Raw genomic sequence first — 21,154 nt, 5'->3', positions numbered from 1 at the left:
CACATTAGCTTCACAAATTTATACATGAATAATAATCTTAAATCTTAAGACTCAATCCAGTTTAAGGGGTACTTTCAGCAGGGACATGAGTTTAATGTATATTCTGCATAGTGTTTTTTACATCAGGTACTTTTACTTGATGTAAAAAAACACATTTGAATATTTGACATATTTTACTCAACAGCACAGATATCTGACATTTTGTTGAATAATTTTTTGATTTTTAATATGGAGTTATACTGTGTATTTTTGTGACTAATAAAAGCTCTAGAAACAGTTCTGGCTGGATTACAGTGATTAGTCTCCATCCCCCTCCATTGAGACGTCCCAGTTCTGCAGTAGGAACACTAACATGAAGGCCGTTTTCTTTTTCAGATTTTTATTAAGATGAAAGCTAATAATCACTGAACGAGCAGCAAATCAGCATCACATTTTCTTTGTCAACTGTACAAAGTGTGAGTACAAAACTTCCCTCCAGGCTGTGTCTTGATAGTCATCCAGATCCCAGTACAGCTCACAGCTCTGCTGTCAGGTGATCATCACAAGACCAGTGGCTTAATCCTCCTCCGCTTTACAAAAGCCAGAACAGAAATTAGAGGGCTCACTTAATGTGCATGTAACCAACTGGAACACAACATGATTTGGCTTTAAGTTGTTGTTTCCACACATTAAAACTGACACTAAATCTAATTTGAAGATAGACAAAGGTGAGCCGTGGCAGAGGGAGATTCCACACTTCTCTTGGGGAACTAATTGGCTGTTTTACAATTGAGAGTTGATCTACAAACCGATTTTTTTGCCACTGATTGAAGAAAACAAACAAGGTGAACTATGATGATCGTTCTAGGTTTCGGTCTTCTTTGTTTACTCTTCTGTCCTGAGCCTGCAAAGGCTCAGTTTCCACGAGTGTGCTGCACAGTGGAGGGCATCGTGTCCAAGCAGTGCTGTCCTGCTCTGGGATCAGATCCGGCCAACATTTGTGGCTCTCTGTCAGGAAGAGGAAGCTGCACTGCTGTTCGAGTTGACACCAAACCCTGGGGAGGACCATACAGGCTGAGAAATGTTGATGACAGAGAGAGGTGGCCGACCAAATTCTTCAATCAGACCTGCAGATGTACCGGTAAGTGCTGTTTTTTATGGGGACACTCTGCTAGTAAACAGAAGGTGGATTCACAGTTAGCCTGTTCTCTGTGTTGCAGGTAACTTTGCAGGCCATGATTGTGGCCAGTGTAAGTTTGGCTGGACCGGACCAAACTGTGACCAAAGGAAACCTACCGTGGTGCGGAAGGACATCCGCTCCTTAACACCTGTAGAGCTGGAGGAGTTTTTAGATGCTCTGGAACTGGCTAAGACCACCATCCACCCGGACTATGTGATTGCCACACAGCACTGGCTGGGACTGCTGGGACCAAATGGAACCGAGCCACAGATTGCCAACATCTCCATCTATGACTTCTTTGTCTGGCAGCATTACTACTCTGTCAGAGACACGCTTCTTGGTAAATACCAACAGTTATCTGTTCTGTTTAGTATGTTTCATCATTGTTTTACTACAGGTTGAAATTTATGAGTTGCTTATTAAGTTCAGAAATCATTAATGACTCAGATTTAGCTGTTGGTTTTCAGGACTAGACATTTTAATCCAGGTTCCTTTAATGGGAACACATTTGCAGTCTGTTTATTCACCCATGAATTATTTAGTTAAGTAATATATCTTATACATGCTGGGTTTGTTTTGGTCTTTATTACCTTGTGTTGGTCTACAGGAGACCCCATTTAACACTTTATTTTCCTGCAGGTCCAGGTCGTCCATTCAAAGCCATCGACTTCTCACACAAAGGACCAGCTTTCATCACCTGGCACAGATACCACCTTTTGAGTTTGGAAAGAGAGCTCCAGGTATGAAAAACGTCAAACTACTTCTTTGGTAGAAAGTTAGATTTTAAAAATGTATGTTTTAGAAGATTTTTACAATTATAATAAAATGTACATTTACTGCAAATTGCATCCATTAACATTTATAAATAAATGAAACTTTCTGGGCAATAACCTTCCTTTTTATGACATGAGCTTCTTAATGTCGAGATGAAACACATTAAGTAATGACTAAAACTTGCACAGAATGTACGGAGACATAAAATTTGCAGAAGGCGAGCAGACATCCAGAACATAACTGCTGTAATATCAGCTCTAAAGAAATTCTAATGTACAATATCCCTGCAGAGACTGACTGGAAATGAGAACTTTGCAATCCCTTATTGGAACTTTGCCACGGGTCAGCGCGAGTGTGATGTGTGTACTGACTCAATGCTGGGAGGCAGAAACCCAAACAACCCCTCCCTCATCAGCGACCAGTCCAGATTCTCCAGATGGGGGGTGGTGTGCAACAGGTCAGCACTAAACACTAAACATTGACTGGATGGGTGTAAATTCTCAGTTATTGCTTATACTAAAAAAATTAACTTGTTTTCTCCCAGTCTGGACGACTACAATCGCCTGGTGACTCTGTGTAACGGCACCAGTGAGGGTCGTATCCAGAGGGGGCTCATGGATGGCAGCAACATGTCCTTGCCTACCATGAGTGACGTCAGAAGCTGTCTGGGAATCAGGGACTTTGATAGCCCTCCTTATTTCACCAACTCCTCCTTTAGCTTCAGGTACAACTCTCCTAAGTGACTACTAAGTTATTTTTAGCATGATAAAAAGGTTTTATGCTTTGACCAACATTGCTGCTTTGTAACCCACAGAAATGCTCTTGAAGGGTATGAGAAGCCAGATGGAGAGCTGGATGAAACAGTCACCAACCTTCACAACCTCGTCCACTCCTTGCTGAACGGAACCAGCGCTTTGTCTCACTCTGCAGCCAATGACCCCATTTTCTTGGTTAGATTCTTATCTCACGCTGTTCTCTGTAAATCACACGCCATTTTGTTTTCTATAAACATCATTCATTCTTTTTTTTTTTGCTGTAAAGGTGCTCCACACTTTCACTGATGCCATTTTTAATGAGTGGATGAGGAGGTTTGTTCCTTCCAACGGCACCTTCCCAGATGAGATGGCCCCCATCGGTCACAACAGGGAATACAACATGGTTCCCTTCTTCCCACCCATCACTAACGAGGAGATCTATGTGGCGGCTGAGCAGCTGGGCTACTCCTACGCCATTGCCCTAGATGGTAAGTGAATATTATTAGAACCACACTAACTTTTACGTTTACATTGATCCAAACTGATTCAACTTGTGTGCACAGCAAATATGAAACAGTCAGTAGCTTAGCTTAGCATAAGGGCTAATAACAAAAACAAATAGCTAATGTGTACAAGCTAGAAACTCTAAAAACTACACACTGTTTTGTTGGGTAATTGGACAATTCTTGGCTGGGTGCAATGGCTGGTGTTATGTGCTGAGGTCAAGCAAGAGAGACAAATAATACTGATCTTTTACCAAAATATATGAGACAGTACAGCACTGTAAAGACTACATGAGTTGTGTGACATTTTTTGCAGAGCTGAACTATATTTTTGTGACATACACTACCGTTCAAACGTTTGGGTTTTTTTTCCAATGCAGATAACATTAAAGTAATCAGACATACAGTCTAGACAGTGTTAATGTGGTAAATGACTATTCTAGTTAGAAAAGGTTGATTTTTAATAGAATATATACAAAGGTATACAGAGGCCCTTTTCCAGCAACCATCACTCCTGTGTTCTAATGGTACATCATGTTAGCTAATCGTGTTAAAAAGGCTAATGATGATTAGAAAACTCCTGTGAAATTATGTTAGCACAGCTGTTATGCTGATCAGAGAAGCTATAGAACTGACCTGGTGACCCCAAAGTATTGAACGGTAGTCTATATTGTGAGAGATAAGAGATATAGTTCACACTCAACATGAAAGCAAGAATCTTACATGTTTTTATATAACAGATGATATTTATATTTAGTTTTTCTCCCTGCAAAAAAAACAAACAAAAAAACAAACAAAAAAAGTCTCAGCAAATATCTCCACCTGTGCCTCATCTTTACAGATGCAGATGGCGGGCCGGCTGTGTTTGTGCTGGGCTCCACTCTGGGGGGAGTCTTCATTGGTCTCCTGGTTCTTCTCCTTATCTTTGTGCTCTACCTGCGTCAGCGGAGAAACAGAGGCTTTGAACCTCTGATAAAAGCGGATTTCACGAATAGAAAGTACACAGAGGAGGCCTAAGATTTCACCTGTTGTTCTGAAAGGCGTTTCAATGCCAGTCTACAATGTTCCACTGTGAAGCGCGAGTGAAATATTAATCCTGAGTGACGCCGGTGCTTTAAAATCGAAAAAAAGAATCACGTGAATCATTTTCTCATGCTTGTGAAATATTAATAGAAACTTTCCACACATTTCAAACCAGTCTAAATTAACATATACTTTAACCAAAGTGTGACAATCTTTGTAGAAAGCGTACAAAAATACAACCCTATTTGTCATTGCTAACATGTCCTATATGTTTTTTTTTTTTTACACAAGTTACCACAAGTACAAATCTATTGGAATGTTTTTAATAACAATTTATTCTCAAGAACAGTAACAAAACACAAATGCAATCATCGTAATTGCACTGAAAAAACAGTAAGGCATATTTGCTCAACTAGTTCTTCACCCCTCAGTTTGAAATGACATCAAACTCCAAATAAATTTCCCTCATTTCTTACAGCTGTTGTAAAAAAAACAAAAAGAAAGAAAGAAAAAGAAAAATGTTGGCCTCTAGCTTTTTCTGCTCATTCTTATTTTTCAGATAATTTGTCCGACCAGACATCCATTATTAATATTTTATTGCAAAAATATTAAAATATTCAATGATACAAAACATAAAAAGGGCATCCTGTGAGATCAATAGTCACAATAAAGAGTCATTTTTTAAAATGACACATCTGACATATTTTCTCCTTTTGTTCTTGCAGCGTGGATGCAAATGCAGACTAAACAAATGCATTAAAACAAAAAGCTTGACACAACAAATATTCATTGATATACTGGCGAACGGCGTTAATTCCACGGATATGTAAGCTTAGCTGGCCGGGTGGTTATGGAGCTGACGGGCTCTGTCGGAGAACAGTGGATGTACATACAGGCTGGTTTTTGTCCCCCCCCCCACCCACCCTCAGCAGTGCCAGGCCTCTCACATTCTCTGTAAGTACGCTCTACTGAGGAGCTTCACTGAAGCATTCAGCCCTGTCCAGTCTCCACAGATTCTCATTTCACAGGTGACTGTGGTCGGCTTCAAGCCTGTCTGTGCTGCAGACATAACCATTCAAGCTTTCCAGATAAATTTAGGGACCCTTTCTTTGCATTTCCAGTAACCACTATGTGCTTTTTTGCTGCTTCTATTAATAATTCCCTACAACTGTGCATTTTTTTTTTAAATTTGTGAATTTCAACTTGACTTTTTTTTAATACTGTCTGATGATATTTTAGTTTTACACTTTTCAATTAAATGATTGTTTTTTTTTATCCAAAATATGACACAGAATATGCTTTGGTTTTTTTTTTTGGTAACATTTTTTCTAAATCCTCTTACTAATCTCTTCCACAGTTGGAAGTTGCAGCAGTTAAAAATCTTACAGGCCCCAATTACTGTAAATTAATACAAATAATACAGCAGCACAAGACGTCCTTCAGTTACAGTGATTCTATAATACATGGATATGCACCGTCAGTGCAATGTGCATGTCCATTTACACACACCTGCTGTGTATTATTTTACTCATACTACCAGTGGAAGATGATGGTTTTAATACTAGGTATTTGATTTGTGGCCGTAGATCCAATCACTTCTAATGTATATGAATACTGCTCCATAATAACTAACAGTCCAGACTGCAACCAGCATGATATGAGAATATTTTGCAGATAATGAAGGCAAATGAATATATAAAGTGTAATTTGTTAAGAGGTTTTAGCACAATGCAGCCGCTGAATGCTCTCAGTAAATAGCTAAAAGCTGTGCAGATCCGAACTGACCAGTTAACATGGTCAAAACGACTGTGACGCATAAACATGTATATAATATGACATAACGTTGAATGAATGAATATTTTTGATTGCTTCTTGGCACATGAGTCAATGACAAGCAGAACAAGGATTCAATTCATATTTCAGGCAAATTCCTGAATTTTCCTGTCATTTAGATCACCTTTGTTTTAAAATATAATATGAAACATTTACTAAACTCATTGTGCCTCTTTCAGGTGCATCAAATAACATTCTCAATATTTTCCAACACATTTTTTTTGCATTTAAAAACAAAAACAAACAAAAAAAATATCAAAGTGCATGTTAAATTTTTTCCACATGGAGACCTACATTAATACCTGCCATATGTGCAAGAAATATTTTAATTTTTTTTTTTTTTTTTAAATCTCTGAAGCAGAGTTTGTTGGGTCGGCATCGGTGTTAAGATGGTGAGGTGATGCCATAAAATATTAAGTCTAAGGATGGCACTGCACGATCTTTGGAAAAAGTGGGAAATCATGATGCATGACTGCTCTGGTTCTCAGAGCAGACTCCTCTAGCCTCAAGGCTGGCAGCCTGAAAGCTGTCTGCTTGACTGTAGCTCCGATCTGCCTGAATACAAAAACGAACTGCGAAAAAGAAAAAAAAAAAAAAAAAAAACCCTGCTGTCCATGTTTTGCCTGTTCCTCCAACATTATCTCCATTGTCGGTGAAGTGCCAGGGCTGAGAGGGCCAGCATGGTTGGCAGGACTACAGAGGGTGCACGGAGCGGGGCGGAGTCATCCACAGGCCCGCTCCGGTCGGCTCTTACCACTGGGGTTTCAGTGGGGGCACCGTCCATGTATGTGGGGCAAACCTCTGTGCAGCCGCTGCCACTGCCTGACCCACTGCCTTCATCGCCTGCAATACCAGAACATGAAGTTTTCTTTAAGTTACCCTTAAATCTTAAATAACAGTTAAATATGTTTTGTTGTCAAACAGCAGGATGAGTATGAAATGTGACACAAAGTAATATTTCATCTATATTTACTGTATTTAAATGCTGCACAGCCTATCAGAAGCCATAATGAACTGAGAGCTTATATTTTTATTACACACTGCGTAAGGGTGTTAGTTTTTTGTGCCTTCAGTGCCTCTAGTGGCTTTACAGATGGCGATTACCTCTGTGCTTCTGGTTTATAGGCAGGTTCTCAAAGTAGACACCTTATCAGGATGAATAACACGTAGCTGGAGCATGAACCTGACCGCACACAGCAGGGAGGGCAAAACTAAAAATACATTTTCCCCTGCTTGGGGAGCAGAAAAGAAAAGAAGCAGGTAGTCTCATTTGTGTGCAAAAAAAGCTTACTTGAGTCTTGAAAGTAGATGTCATTGCCGTTGTAGGCGTTTTTCAACTTGTTGGTCATCACCCTCAGAGCCATGATCTGCTGACGGATGAAGGTGTCAGGGCGCGTGATGTCCACGCCCACCTCTGGGTTATTCACCTGGTTGGTAAGGCCATCCTTTTGGACTTCAGGAAAATACCTTTATTGAACAGGAGAGAGGACAAATTACAAAGCAGTGAGTCTTTATTCTGGCGTAGACAGATTTCCCTGACATGCAGAGGATGTGACAGACCAAAGAACCTATACATATTTTGTATGTGGGTCATGTGAAAACAACCCTTTGAGGTGTGTTGGCAGAGTGACCATTTAACCCAACCACATTGGCTAATGTTCTGACATCAGTTGCAGATATTTCTCCTGGGATAACATGTCAGCTGCCTGAATTTCTGTTTGATAAATATGCAGCAGGCTGTCATGTGAGGGCATTCCACAAATCTTCTGACACTACAGCATTGTTTCTGCTAAACCCAGGTCACTCTGGTTAATACACACCTCTGAGATCCCGCTGTGAACAGAGGCAGCATTTGATTGTACTGACTGTATTCTTTGATTCTTGATCACAGCAGTAACAATAAGCCAGAGGAGAAAAAAAAACTTAATGTATGGTGTTAAACCATCAATCCATAAAAATGCAGTGTGAAAGTAAATAGCCTGATTCTTAATTCTAGGATTAGACTGCTTAACATCAGGCGAGCTGAACAGACTTTGGACTTCTAAGAACCCTTTTGTGTTAGCCTGCATTAGCCCCGGGCCTGGCTGCCCTTACCTGCCCTTGGTGTGTCCATTCCAGCACTCCTCATCGCTGGCATTTGCAGCGGTCACTCTGTCCTCCACACACATCGCCTCAGGCAGATTGGACCAAAATTTCTTGGACAGTTTCAGCTTCTCTTTTATGTCAACCACCTAAACGAAAAGACAGGGAGTGTTAAACAAAAGAAAAATAAACACTGAGAACGACTGGTCTTAAATTAATGAATGTTTGCAGTATGACAACAAACAAACAAAAAATGAAACCAGAGTCATGAAGCACTTTCAACAGCGACGACAGGATGATGTGACAGATGCTACAGCCTCCACAGAGACATGATCCCAACATCATGGGGTCAGTAAAGGGGTCACACGAAGAGTCAGAAGCGACTGGGTAAGTGCCAGATTCTCTAAGAAACATGGACAAACCCTACATCCAGGTGGAGCGTAGGCTCACCATTCTGAAGGGAGTGATGGAGGTGAGAGACGTAAGCTTCTGCAAACCTCCCTGAAAAATAACATTTAATATATTTTTCTAAAAATGATCACTTGTGCTGACTTTAGGTCCTGTATACAGAAAAACCGATGACCTTCATAGCATAATGTTGCCTTTAAATCAAAAATCCATATGAATACTTACAGAAGAATTTGAGAAAATATGACAAATGTTTTTTTCGACATACAGAATCTGAATTTTTTTTATATTTGGCATTTCAGCCTCACCCTTTGTAAACTCAGGAATTTGTAAAAATCATTATTAATCAGCTCCACCCTGACTTATTACGCCATCTTATCAAATGGAGAATAAATCTCTGTAATTTAACCCTGAGACGTTTTTGGGGTTTTAATTTTTCCTCCTTCCTATCGAAGGTTTGCATCACGATGACTTGAGACCGCGCAGGCTCGCAGCAATAATTTCAGCTTGAATGTCAGACCTAAATGCTCCTTTGCATCCCGGCCATGTGACAAAGTCAGATATCGTTTCCTGACTTGGGCCTGTTGAACTCAACAATCTTTCATCAAACACACAGAATTTGACATATTTGACTGAAGCTGAGGGGAAAGCCTGATAGCGCCAGGTTGGCCCCATTATCTTTTTCCGTCTGACTTGCTGTTGGCTTACGTGAAATTGTAGTGAACCTGAGCAGAACATGAAAGGTGCTGTACTGACTGTGTGACGCTGCTGTAGGCCCCGACACTGCTTTTGATGTGTTAATCCTGTCACACTGATGCCAAAGCACTTCAGCAGCTCTGATGCTGCCCAGAGGGTCAAGGCTGCACTCAATACACCAGATTGACTGGCAATGTTTGACTAAACCTCACACATTAAGTTTACTTTGACAAGGAGAAGAGATTCACAGTTTTTCTCGCAATCTGCTGGCGAAACTAGGGGGAGGGAGGGACGGGGGGGAAATATGAATTAGAACATGAAATTATTCAATTTTTAGCAATGTAAATATTTACATTAAACACGGTAAGTACAGTTTGATACTCTGACTTATTTAAGCACAAAAAGTATTGACACAAAAATATTCATTATACACGAGTGTGCCTATTCTTTGCTATTTTAACCACAACAAACACACAGCTTCAACAGCTGGTCAATGGAAAATCCATACTGAGGCACAACACTACAAAAACCAAAATCCACTGGGAATAAAATAAATCAATGAACTCAAAATAAAAACTTTAAACAAGAAATTAAAGAGAAAAAGAAGAAGAAAAGCTTCACCGTGCAATAAATATGCCTCTGGGAAAAGACAAGCCTACTGTGTTATTTGCGCATTGCCCATGAATAAATAATACAACTGCAACATCAGCCACGGCTTGCAACCAGCGGTAACGCCCACTAGATGGCACTACAGCTCTTTAAGAAAGCAAAGAGCAAGAAGACGCAGAGAGGAAATATAAATAGGGAAACTGAAACCAGTTACTCCTGCTAATGATCGAGCTTCATCCTCCATGTGATGGAACACAGATGGAGGCCATGACATGCAAGACTGAGCCTAAAGTGCACCGAAATATCTGCGCTGCAAACAGGAGAAGCTTTGTCCTCATTATCACTCCTGTGCGATCATGTATGTGAGAAAATTACTATTACTGACTGCTCTGACGTTCTCATTAAAATCACAATGAATATCACACACACACACCTCCACTCACAAGCATGTATTACAACACAGCTGTGTTCAGTGAAAGACTATTATCATGATATGTGATAGCAGTGCCAGCTCCTGATGAGACTAAAGGTGGCATCAGAGTGTGATACCAACAGCCTGTAATAAGGCCTGACAAGGTAGATAACAGAAGCAGCTAGTCAGTGCATGTATGCTCAGGTTCTTTATATTATGCTTTATTTTGCAATACTTTAATAAACATAATGATAAAAGGCACACTCAATACTAAATAGGATAATAGCTGAACTTTAACTTAACTTTATAGGCCCTAGAAAAAGAAATATTTGAACACAACAATACATGTTGGACAGTTACTGTCACTGTGTCACATATTCATTCATCATCTGTATAAAGAATGAGTCCATTTAAGGAGCTGTTGCATACTGTGCAACATGCTAATGCAGGCCTGTGCTACACATAATACCACTTTGCACCAACAGAAAGTATCAACACGACAAAACGAGGTGCAACTAAACATCACACACACACAAAGATTTTTTTTTTTTTTTAACAAATAGGCACTTAAAAATATACTTAACAGGACTGACGGCTTATTTATTTTTTTTTAATATTTTGCGGCACATTTCTATCAACCAAACTATGTCTGTCTGTGATGTGACATTATGTTTTGTGTTTATTAATCTTAACTTCTATACAGCTCTGAACTGAAAGAAAAAGATGAAAATTAAACCTTTTTTTTTTTTTTTTAACACTGCCAAGGTCTGTTGGAGGAAGGCTGAATCATACAGGGCTGCACTGTGTGGCCTTGCTCTTGTTCTGTTTTATGCATCAAATCATCCATTTTTCTAATGTTTCTTAAAGGCATGATGTTACACTACAGCACTGTCAGAGAGGCTTCATACTATTCAGTTTTTCAGGATTGACTCTTATTCATTTTTAAACAGAAAAATGATCCAGTGCTCCTTTATTTACTCCCATGCAAAGAATGAATGAACACAAACACTGATGTTGACAGCTTATATGATATTTGTCAACTCAACTGAGCTGTTTCTCAGTACCGGAGACTGTTTTACAAAGAGTGATTGATAAGTTTGTGGCCTCAAGTAGAAGGAGTTTTTGAAGTGGTTTACATTAGTGATGATACCATCATCATCTCCATCATCACCACCATCATCATCATCATCAGTTAGCTACTTAAGTGCCAAATGAGGTTAACTTCTAAATTTCTGTATCACCACAATTGAGGAAAAGCAAAGTCAGGGTTTGATATATAGATTCATTAATAGATATATTCTGTATCCTCAAACCTATTCTTTAAAGCTCTTTGTTCTTTAAAGATTCATGATTAAGCAACAAAATAAACCCATGAGGATGAAAGTCTGCAATATAGGTGCGCCATTGTTCACTGTTTTTATTCTTCCTTTTATTTCCCGGCTTCCTGTCATAATCCATATATGACAGGAATAATCCATTCTGTCCCTGTCTCTCCCTCCCTCTCTCTCTCTCTCTCTCCCTCTGCCCCCCCCTCCCCCCTCCCCCCCTCCCGTGGCCTCCTCTCTTTAGTCCAAAGCTGGAGTGAAGATGTTATGGCTAGCTGACCCGTGAGCTCAGACCAGAGTGAAGCCTGTGGACTCCCGTTCTATCTATGTTTATTTTAGTATTTCATCAACAGATAAAAAAACACTCTAAACCGTACTAAAGGAGTTAACAGCACTCCAATGTAGCCTGTAATCTATTACAGCGAACACTGATCCAAACACAAGCTCAACTTTAAACTTGTGATTTTTCTTTTCCCTTCACAAATGAAATCCACCCAAACAACCTGCATATACAGTACAGTGTTTACTCACAGTGAAAAAATGTAATTGGCTCGCTTAGATGGACAAACATGAGGAAATGTTGACACAGAATAATTCCAAAAACAACAGCATGAGTCAATGAGATATTAGCATTAGCAGGCTTAAAGTCTTTGTGTCTGCAGGCGCTCGGAGTATTTCTTACAATATTTATCATCTATCTGTCTCTCTCTGCACAGACAGGCAGATCACGGCAGCTCCGTGGATGCACAGTACGGCAGCTGCGTGCCATCTTTCAGCCTTTCAGAACAGAACTGTACTCTAACCAGTGGTTTTTCAGACGCCCTTGCCTATTCTCAGATCAAAAGCTGACGTGTCACTGGCTTTGAAGCTGCAGTCACACTCCTGGCAACAGCACAATGTCAGGGGCCTTAAGCTCTTATCTGGCCGTGGGATGCTAGGATGTGCTATGTGCCTTTCAATAAAAAAAGAAGAAGGAATATGTGGTCAGACTGTCTAACTTTTACTCTCAGAAACACACACTCAGAGCTGACCCTCGGTGTTCACTGTCTCCTGGCTGCTCTGTCAGCTGGTTAATCTCTTTTCTCTCTCCAGATGTAAAGAACACTTCTATCATGTTAAATTAACAATTAGCCCTTTTCAAGCACTTATTATCTGTCATCGCTGCCTGACACGGAGCATATCCCTCTGCTGCAAGTCTGAGCTAAATTAGTGCATGTTCTATCTAATCATAGACTCGACAGCAGGTCTTGCCACGAAACCACAAGGGGCAGACAACTCCTCGATCAACTTATTTTCCCTGGCAACTGCTCCTCCTGTCTAGCGTTAAAATAGTTTTTCATTTGATACGAATGCAGTATTCTTCCTGCATCTCAATTACAGAGGTCAGGGAGTCGGTTGCGCTCATACCAAGACCTCGGCCATGCCACAAGTCTCTCCCTGACCAGTGACCGCTTTGAGGACAAGCTGAATAGTTTCTCACAAGGAGGAAGGCCACAGTAAGAATAACTCTGCCTCTTCATCACATTCTTGATCAGGTTATATTGTTGACTGAGTTAAAACTAATGCACTTTCTGTTGTGGCAACAAATCAACTGTCGGTGTCGAGTATCAGCGGGGGACGGAGGCCCCTGTGGGTGGTGCGTCCCCCCGACATGCCTATTAAATCTGGTGTCTAACATGTCATAAAGTCCTCCTCATTGGTTCAGGTCAACACATCAACAGCAAATTCTCTCAACCAAGACCTGCCATCTGGCTCTCATGCACTTTTAGCATATTAAAAAAAATGACACAGTAGAAACAACATTGGCTGCCCAAAGCATAGCAAGGAAATGACCTCTGTGATAATGTTTTGAGTAGCACTTGTCTCCACTTTGTCTCCTCTGTCCTTGTCTCTAAGCATTCAACCTCAGAAGTGACTTGACAACGCTGCTTTGAGCAGGTACATAGCTAGCAGGGTGCATATAGATGTGGGCTGTTTTCATCCAATCAATAACCATCAGCAGAGGGCAAAAGCAAATATGTTTCCCCTGTGTGACTTCTCCATAGATGAGAATAGAAAGAGATCAACCCATCTGTTTATCTTGCAGATGGAAAGTCGTGCTTACAAAAACAGCATAAACACTCTTTAACTAAAACAGAGGTTGATTCTGGTGCAGTCTGGGTTTCTGGCCATTTTTAGTGCCATCGCACATTCCTCAACTCCCTCCATGTTGATTACAAATGATTATGTCCGAAGTTATTTGACATCTCAACAACAAACCTCCTGTTTTGTGCATTTTTCTTCTGCGTGCGACGCACGCGCTGCCTCAGAGTGAGAAACACAAAGTCAAATTCTATTGTTATACAAAGCTGGCTGTTATTTTGCATTTGTTTCGACTTTGCAGCGCAGGTGGAAATGCTGTGTGATCCATCTTAATGGTACACCTGACAGAACAGTATTGAACAAGTAAACAACGCTAATGAATATTTATCACTCACATAGATGTGAAGCCTCCTGCGTTATATATATATACAGTCCTCTGATGTTAATGCACGGGTGCATTATAGTGTATATTTCTGTCAGACTGTGATGTTTCAGTTTGATTCCATACTTTAGTGAAAATAAAAAGTGGATTTAAAGTGCACAATTCTGAGACACCCTGGAGGCGTAACTTTATTTCAAACTTTCACAAGTGTTGTAAGAGAAACAATTCATCATGCCTTTAATTTATTGTGACTGCTATTCTCTGTGTACCTTAGAAAAACACACACGCTTCCAAAAATAGACAAATCTTTGTAACTCATAATTACAAAGCAGCAGCAGCAGCAGCGTTGGTCTTTTTAGGCTAATTTAATCAAGTATTTGTTTAAAAAAGGAAATACAATAAATTAAAAAATAGCACATTAAAGGGCAGGTCCACCTAAAATTAAATACCGTATTTTCACGACTATAAGGCGCACCTAAAAGTATAAAATTTTCTCAAAAGTCGGCCCTGCGCCTTATAATACGGATGGCAGACGGCGAGCACAGTTTTACCAAGACTGGGAGGCAGCGCCGGGCGAGTTACGCCACCATATGTGAGTGGATTGTGGACACATGGACTCATGTTTCTGCATTGACTGTTGTCCGGGCTTTTGTGAAAGCCGGCGTAATTTCAGAACCACCAGCCGGCAACGACAGTGACTCTGACAGCGATGAGAGGGAAGCTGGTATGCAAGCACTCGCACAGTTGTTTTATTCTGACGCTGAAGATGAAGACTTTGATGGGTTTGCGGGAGAGGATTGATTAAAATGTGAGTGTATTGTACATAGCTGTAATAAAGTTCGACTTAACTCTATGTTTTTGTCCCGTTACCTTTTTATTTACGTACTGGTATGTTTTAGCGTAGCATGCGTCTTAGCGTCTCAGTGACTGTTGTCCGAGCTTTTGTGAAAGCCGGCATAATTTCAGAGCAATAATCAATTAGGAATCACTGTGGTGCAATTTATATCCAAAGATGGTCTTTATTTGTTAATAAAGTGTAAAGATAAAGTTGGAATCACAACAGGCATTCAGCAGCAGCCACTGCTCTGCCCATAGAAACACACACGCTGTTTCTCTGTTGCTGCCACCGTTGAGAGAGAGGCTGCACCGGCTCCTCACTGATATCCAGCCGGTTTTTACTGAATTTACGTACTGGTATGTTTTAGCGTAACCTGCGCCTTGTAGTACGGTGCGCCTTATATATGCGCTGAGGACAGAAATAGACCGTGTAACTGACACTGCGCCTTATAATGCGGTGCGCCTTATGGTCGCGAAAATACGGTAATTAATAACAACTGTGTTTTACTGTGGCCTGCAGTGCTTCCTGCTTCCTGTGTTAGTTGTCAAATTTCTGCTGTTAAGACCTTCTTCTGCTTTTACTCCAACATAAGTAGATAGCACACTGGTGGTACTCACAGCACCAAAGCGGCTCTGTTCATCCATGACGACAGGATAAAACATAATGACATTCTCCTCGGTTGAGCTGTAACGTTTGTCATGGGTAGAGACATTGCTATTGGGTAATCCTGTATATTTTTTTTGGGAGCTTTGAGCACCACATGATGAGTGCCATCAAGGTCCAATATAGAGAAGGGGGGAAATCTCATTAAATGATGTCTTCAAAACTCACATACAAGATGGATAAATACCAAGATACAGACAGATACAAGGAGCTGTTCAGTCATAGATAGAAGTGTCTCTTTAATCATGTAATGTGACTATTAGTGTGTGAGACCTGTAAATGTTGAGTCTTTTTCCACACTGTAGCTGATTTTGTATTTACATACTGTCAGTGAACAGGACTGTAGGTCATATTCAGTGGCCCCATTTTTACATATTTTTGCCTCAAACCATTTGCTCAGTCCCATGATAACTACAGAGTTCTGCAATATGGTTTATCATGGTGAGCAAAATTTATCACACAATGATCCCGCGGTGTAGGAAAAAAAAAAAAAGACAGAATATTGATGAAACAGTGGTGAGGTTGTGAGTGTGATTCGCCCAAGGCTACGACAGGAAAAGTTTGAAAAAAGGGGAGATGATTAAAGAGAAGCTATGCTCTGTGGAGAACAGAGCAATCATCGGCAAGCCACGCACTCCCCTGCTGCCCCTGCTCCCCGGAGAGGCAGGCAGCGGCAGCCCAGAGTGTAATGGGGGCCAATGTAACCTCATTAATGTATTGACACTTATGAAAAGTTGCAGAGCTTTTATTATGGTGCAAAGAACAGCTTATGCATGGAGAGGATTAAATAAAACCCCTGTAGTTCTTTTTGTAAAATTACAATCTTGACATTTCAGTTGATGGTTGACTTAACCATTGATTTTAGATTTAAAGAAATGTCTGTTTGTGGTTAAGAGATTATTGTCATTAAGACACATACCTACAAAAGAAAACACAGATTTTTATGAATTATAAATATTATTGCACCCCCCCTCTCTCCCTACATTGAATTAATTTCTTAACATTTATATGCAGCTACAGAACGTCCAGAGCAGATGCAGCAATTAAGACGTTCAGCTTTTTTATATCCATCTGTTCACAGACATGCATCTTTGCAAGCTAGACGGCACATCTAATTGCATTTGTGCTTCTATAAGCCCGAGGACAGGTCATCTGTTAAAGTTTTGCTGGAAACATGTAGGAAAGAGGCCATGATGTGACCCGACAGACTGTAACTGAAACACATTATGTGTGTGATGATACTGTGTTATGTGATCTAACAGACTTCACTTAAGCCTTTGATATGATATTGTAAACGCTCATTTGTTCAGGTGTTAAAATGAGATGACATAGGAAGGATGGAAACCAGAAAGCTGGTGAGAAATCACAGAGGGGATAAATATGCAGAGACGGATTATCTTTTATATTTACTTAAAGCGCCGAGTTTCACATGAAGACATGAGGAGATTTTAAACATTAAGAAACTTCCCTGGTCTAAAACTTTTCTCTCTAGTTTCACAACAAACCGCATCAATCAGCCTGTCCTCACTGAAAATGTGGAGTTTGATGGTTTAGACAACTGAAACAAACCATTCTAAAGGGGGCATGCAGGACTGTGCTAACACCTGCCAGATAGAGGAAGTTTGGCTTGTAATACGTGTTTTAATGTTGTGAAACAGTCCCAAAACCATGTTCTAACCAACTGAATAAATATCTACCAACATGATACGTGAGGCCCAGTCTCAGGGCTGAAAGTGTAGAGGTGGGTTACTGTCTGTCTTTTCACTACTTCTGGTGATCATATATGACTTTTTGGGTATAACTGGTCCTTTATTGACCTGTGTGTGTGTGTGTGTTTGCCCTAAAGCACCCCTCATGCTGCTTCTTGATGCTCACTGAAAAGATTCTCTACGCAGCTATGGCTGATGTCTACATACCTTAACACATTGTTCTCATATTCTAAGTGGCTTCTTCTTCTTTCTTTTTTTAGCATTCCTCTGGCACAGATTTTGTTTACATTGTCATTTTTTTGTCACTTTGTCGTAGTGTCGCTCTAGTCCCTTGTCTGTCAACAGTAAGCATTGCTTCATGCTGCTCTATTTTTCTTATTATTATGGTTTTTGGGCACTTTCCTGTCATTTAACACCAGTTCTTTTTATGATTGCTTGCTTTTAATGGTTAGTCTTTGGCTTTTTTCCTGAGCTGGATAACACAAGTACTCTCTCTGATGAAGAAAGACTGTCGGTCTGTTTAAAGTACGTCGGACAAGGCTGTGGAAATGGTTAAGCTTTGCTTTCCACTACATGTGCATGTGTATGTGTTATTACTCCTTCTCATATACATTCAGCCTGTGTTCAGGCCAGCAGGCAGTAAGGCAAAGCATTCTTATTCCACCTATCTCCTTGACAACATTACTTGAGTTGCCTTATGAATAACAACAGAGTGGATATTAAGTATTCCATATATGGTCAGTACAGGACAGATGATGTCTTTATATCACTATGGGTCCAAGGTCATGAAGCTTTGGAGCACTGTCTGTCTGAAGCCACTGTCCTCTGATAGCCTGTGTCACAATAGGAAACGTCTCTTTGTACGTTTGTCACACTGTATGGTGCAGAGTGATAGGTTTGTGATGGGGATGGGGGGGGGGTTTACTTCCTACTGATTTACAGAATTGAAAGGTGCGATTGCTTACTCATTCCATCACAGACCCACACTGGCAGCTGCGACTGTGTTTGTCATTATGAGTAACACATTTATGAGTGTTTGCCCTTTATTGTGATTTGTGGTTACTGTGGTTACTGGACACCTGAAGTGTGCCATCTTGACAGAACAACAATACGCCTCGAAGTGTGCGAGAGGAGACACTCATCTACGTGCTTACAAACACACACACACGCCCCCACATAAACCGACAAATAAGGCTGGACTCACACATGGATATATACATCCTCATGATGCTGACGGCAGGGCAGCAGCTGCGTGTCATCCCCTCTCTGCTCAGATCGATATTGTCGGGCTGGGGAGACCGAGACTGCTTCATTTTTAAATAAATAAATGAATGGATACACTAATGCTGCTTGTTTGTTAGTCACAACAAGACTGCATTTCTCCATGTTACAATTTGAAGTGTCAGAGCTTTACCAACATGCACAGATCAATATGTACAGACCAAACATGGGTCTAAATTCAGTTTATTTATTGATAGATAGCATCAATAATTCAGGCCCATCCTCTGATACTGAAAGGTGTACAATATGTTACTGGTGTCTTATTATAGCAGATACCAGAGGTTATAGTCTAAATTGTGAGGAAAAGTCATAACAATAAAAGATCTGTTTCCTTTTTAATGATTAAATGAAGCAGAGAGGAAGTGCTCCAAGGTTCTAACATCAGCCTGTCCTCACTGAGCTGTAAGGTGACTGGAACAGCCTGTGTTCGTAGCAACATGCTCTTCTGTGGTAATAGTGCATGTAAAATCTCTGTGAGATTTCTCGATGGCTGCCGAGAAAATAGTGGAGAAGCTAAGTTTTACTACAAGTGAAAACAAAAGGGAAGCACAGGATTTAGAAATGCCTCCATTTAAAGACTTTGTTGGTCACTAACGAATCATTGGCACTGGACCTATTCTGTTATTTATGTGACAATGCATTGATCACTTTAAAACATTCATTTAAGATATAAAAGGTATGGATAATAGAGAATAGATCTTCAGATTCTTCAGAAAAACAATCAATCAATGGCCTTGTACAACACTTGAAGACCCAAAGAGGCTCATCAAGAACATGCACACTTCACACAGAAAGGTCGTAGCCATCCAACAGGTACAAGCCATTTAGCTGGGAGCTAAGAGGTACCACTGCCCAACCACATGAACATGCACACAGCACAAATACTGAAAGAGATATTATATTAAAATAAAAATTAAAAATCCTACAAATGTCAATGTGATGATTTTTATGCTGACCGTGGTTTATTAAAAAAAGATTACAGGCTAGAAAGTCTGTAGGTATATGTAAGGGAAAAGGGGAAGGAGGGGGATTCATGGGAAACCCCAGGATCTCTGTTCCCGACATTCAACCATAGCCACCACCACCACCAGCTCCACCCAACAACCTCAGTTTCCCAAACTGACAACAAGCAAACCAAACAGCAAGCTTAAAAAGGTCATTTAAAAACCTGAGGTCAGAGCAGATAAGTAAATATCACTTGTGCGTGTGTATCCGAATGACCGACGCTAATGCTACCAAACGGAGAATAGACTCCACTGAACACACGCACAAACACACACACACACACCATCAGTGCCTTCAGGATTCCGCCCATTAGAAAACGGTGCATATCTGCATGTGTTGCAATGCCACAGTGATTCATACAGTGTATCATGCTTGGAAATGGAAGCTGCTTTGTTTTTTAGCTCACCAACAGTAAACACAGCTGCTCCTCTCAGAATGCGGTGCTCGACATAATTTCTGCTTTGGTTCCTTTTGTTTTTTGTGTGTTTCAAACAAACAGCACCCGCCACTAGCAGCATGACCAGTGAGCGCTGCGCAGGTAGTCTAAAAAGACGTTCCTTTGGAAATTAAACAATAGCGTCGAGGGAGTTGCATACAAAATCGACCAAATGTGTTTACAATTTCAATTTACAGTTGGCGCAGAAGGAGTGAAGATTTATATTTACAGGTAGAATTTATTAAGGGTTTAATTTTAGCACTTACACAAGCATTCATTCATGCTAGAGTTGCACCCCTTACTGAGAAGATTGTGAAGTTTATGGTCAAACAGTGCCCTGAAGTACCATGCCACATATGCACAGCTAGACTATTTATTTTAGTGTGGTCATAGAAAAAGCATCAGTTATGCTAGAATCTGTGGAATCTCCATAATTGCACGGGTTGGGAAAAAGTCAGTAGATACAACAACTCTAGAGAATAGAGCTGTGGATAGGCCCACTTTACTTCCATTAAGCTGTATCCAAAACAAGAATGTTTCAGTGGCTTGACATGTTCCTGGACGACAGAAATATAATGCCAGGGTCAAGATTTTGGAAAGGAGTGGTTTTACATTTTTTTTTTATTCCCCAAAAACTGACTTCACAAACCACAAACTGATGTTTTACTCAGTGTTTCCTACTGAACATGGCAAAGAATGAGAGAACCAAATGAGCATGTGCATGAATATTCAGTTTCACCTAATGCTATACTGTTATAAGTAATCTATGTACAGTACATTAATAATTAACATGAAAAGACACATGAAGGCAAAGCAGACAATAAGTGCACTTTTAACCCAGAAAAATAATCCCAACCTAGGCTTTTTGCACCTTTCATTCACACTCTCTGTAGACTCTGAGATGTGGAAGGTTGGAGCCCACACATTTGGTAAAAGCAAAGAAAGACACTGAGCAGATCACTGGTCTATCACAAAGCCGGCAAACACAGACAATCGCACAGTCACACCTAACAGCTACGTATTGACCTGCATGCCTCGGTGGTAGGAAACACCAGAGAGAAAAAATACAAACACAGAGAAAACTGAAACTCGAGTGCAAAACCTCTTTGCTGCTGGGCAGCCACTGTTAACATTGCTCCACCATGCCAAGACAAGAAGGCTCCAATGATGACCACATCC

At 40.5% G+C, this 21,154-nt stretch overlaps 2 protein-coding genes across 2 annotated transcripts in view; one reads left to right on the top strand and one right to left on the bottom strand.

The window, feature by feature from the left end:
* Positions 1 to 619: 619 nt before the first annotated feature.
* On the top strand, positions 620 to 5,342 carry dct (dopachrome tautomerase). Its single transcript, XM_028393613.1, has 8 exons — positions 620 to 1,120; positions 1,200 to 1,499; positions 1,799 to 1,899; positions 2,224 to 2,390; positions 2,478 to 2,657; positions 2,748 to 2,883; positions 2,975 to 3,176; positions 4,033 to 5,342. The coding sequence occupies exons 1-8, from the start codon at positions 832 to 834 to the stop codon at positions 4,206 to 4,208; spliced, it is 1,551 nt and encodes a 516-aa protein (XP_028249414.1). The 5' UTR covers positions 620 to 831; the 3' UTR covers positions 4,209 to 5,342.
* An 80-nt stretch (positions 5,343 to 5,422) lies between these two features.
* The window catches only part of LOC114426304 (glypican-6-like), a 69,350-nt gene continuing 53,618 nt past the window's right edge, over positions 5,423 to 21,154 (bottom strand). Inside the window, exons 7-9 of the mRNA XM_028393612.1 lie at positions 8,142 to 8,278; positions 7,339 to 7,514; positions 5,423 to 6,890 (exon numbers count right to left, since the gene is read on the bottom strand). Of these exons, the coding sequence (XP_028249413.1) occupies positions 6,685 to 6,890; positions 7,339 to 7,514; positions 8,142 to 8,278 (519 nt within the window). The 3' untranslated portion in view covers positions 5,423 to 6,684. The remainder of the gene's footprint in view (positions 6,891 to 7,338; positions 7,515 to 8,141; positions 8,279 to 21,154) is intronic.

Source organism: Parambassis ranga, chromosome 21, assembly GCF_900634625.1.
Source record: "Parambassis ranga chromosome 21, fParRan2.1, whole genome shotgun sequence".
Taxonomy (NCBI): Eukaryota; Metazoa; Chordata; class Actinopteri; family Ambassidae; genus Parambassis; species Parambassis ranga.
This window is presented reverse-complemented; position numbering and strand designations above follow the sequence as displayed.

Bases quoted from the DNA above. Each gene is read 5' to 3' on its own strand.
- dct (XM_028393613.1), top strand. From the start codon at position 832: ATGATGATCGTTCTAGGTTTCGGTCTTCTTTGTTTACTCTTCTGTCCT. The intron at 2,658-2,747 runs GTACAACTCTCC...TGTAACCCACAG, and splicing joins AACTCCTCCTTTAGCTTCAG to AAATGCTCTTGAAGGGTATG. The intron at 2,884-2,974 runs GTTAGATTCTTA...TTTGCTGTAAAG, and splicing joins CCAATGACCCCATTTTCTTG to GTGCTCCACACTTTCACTGA.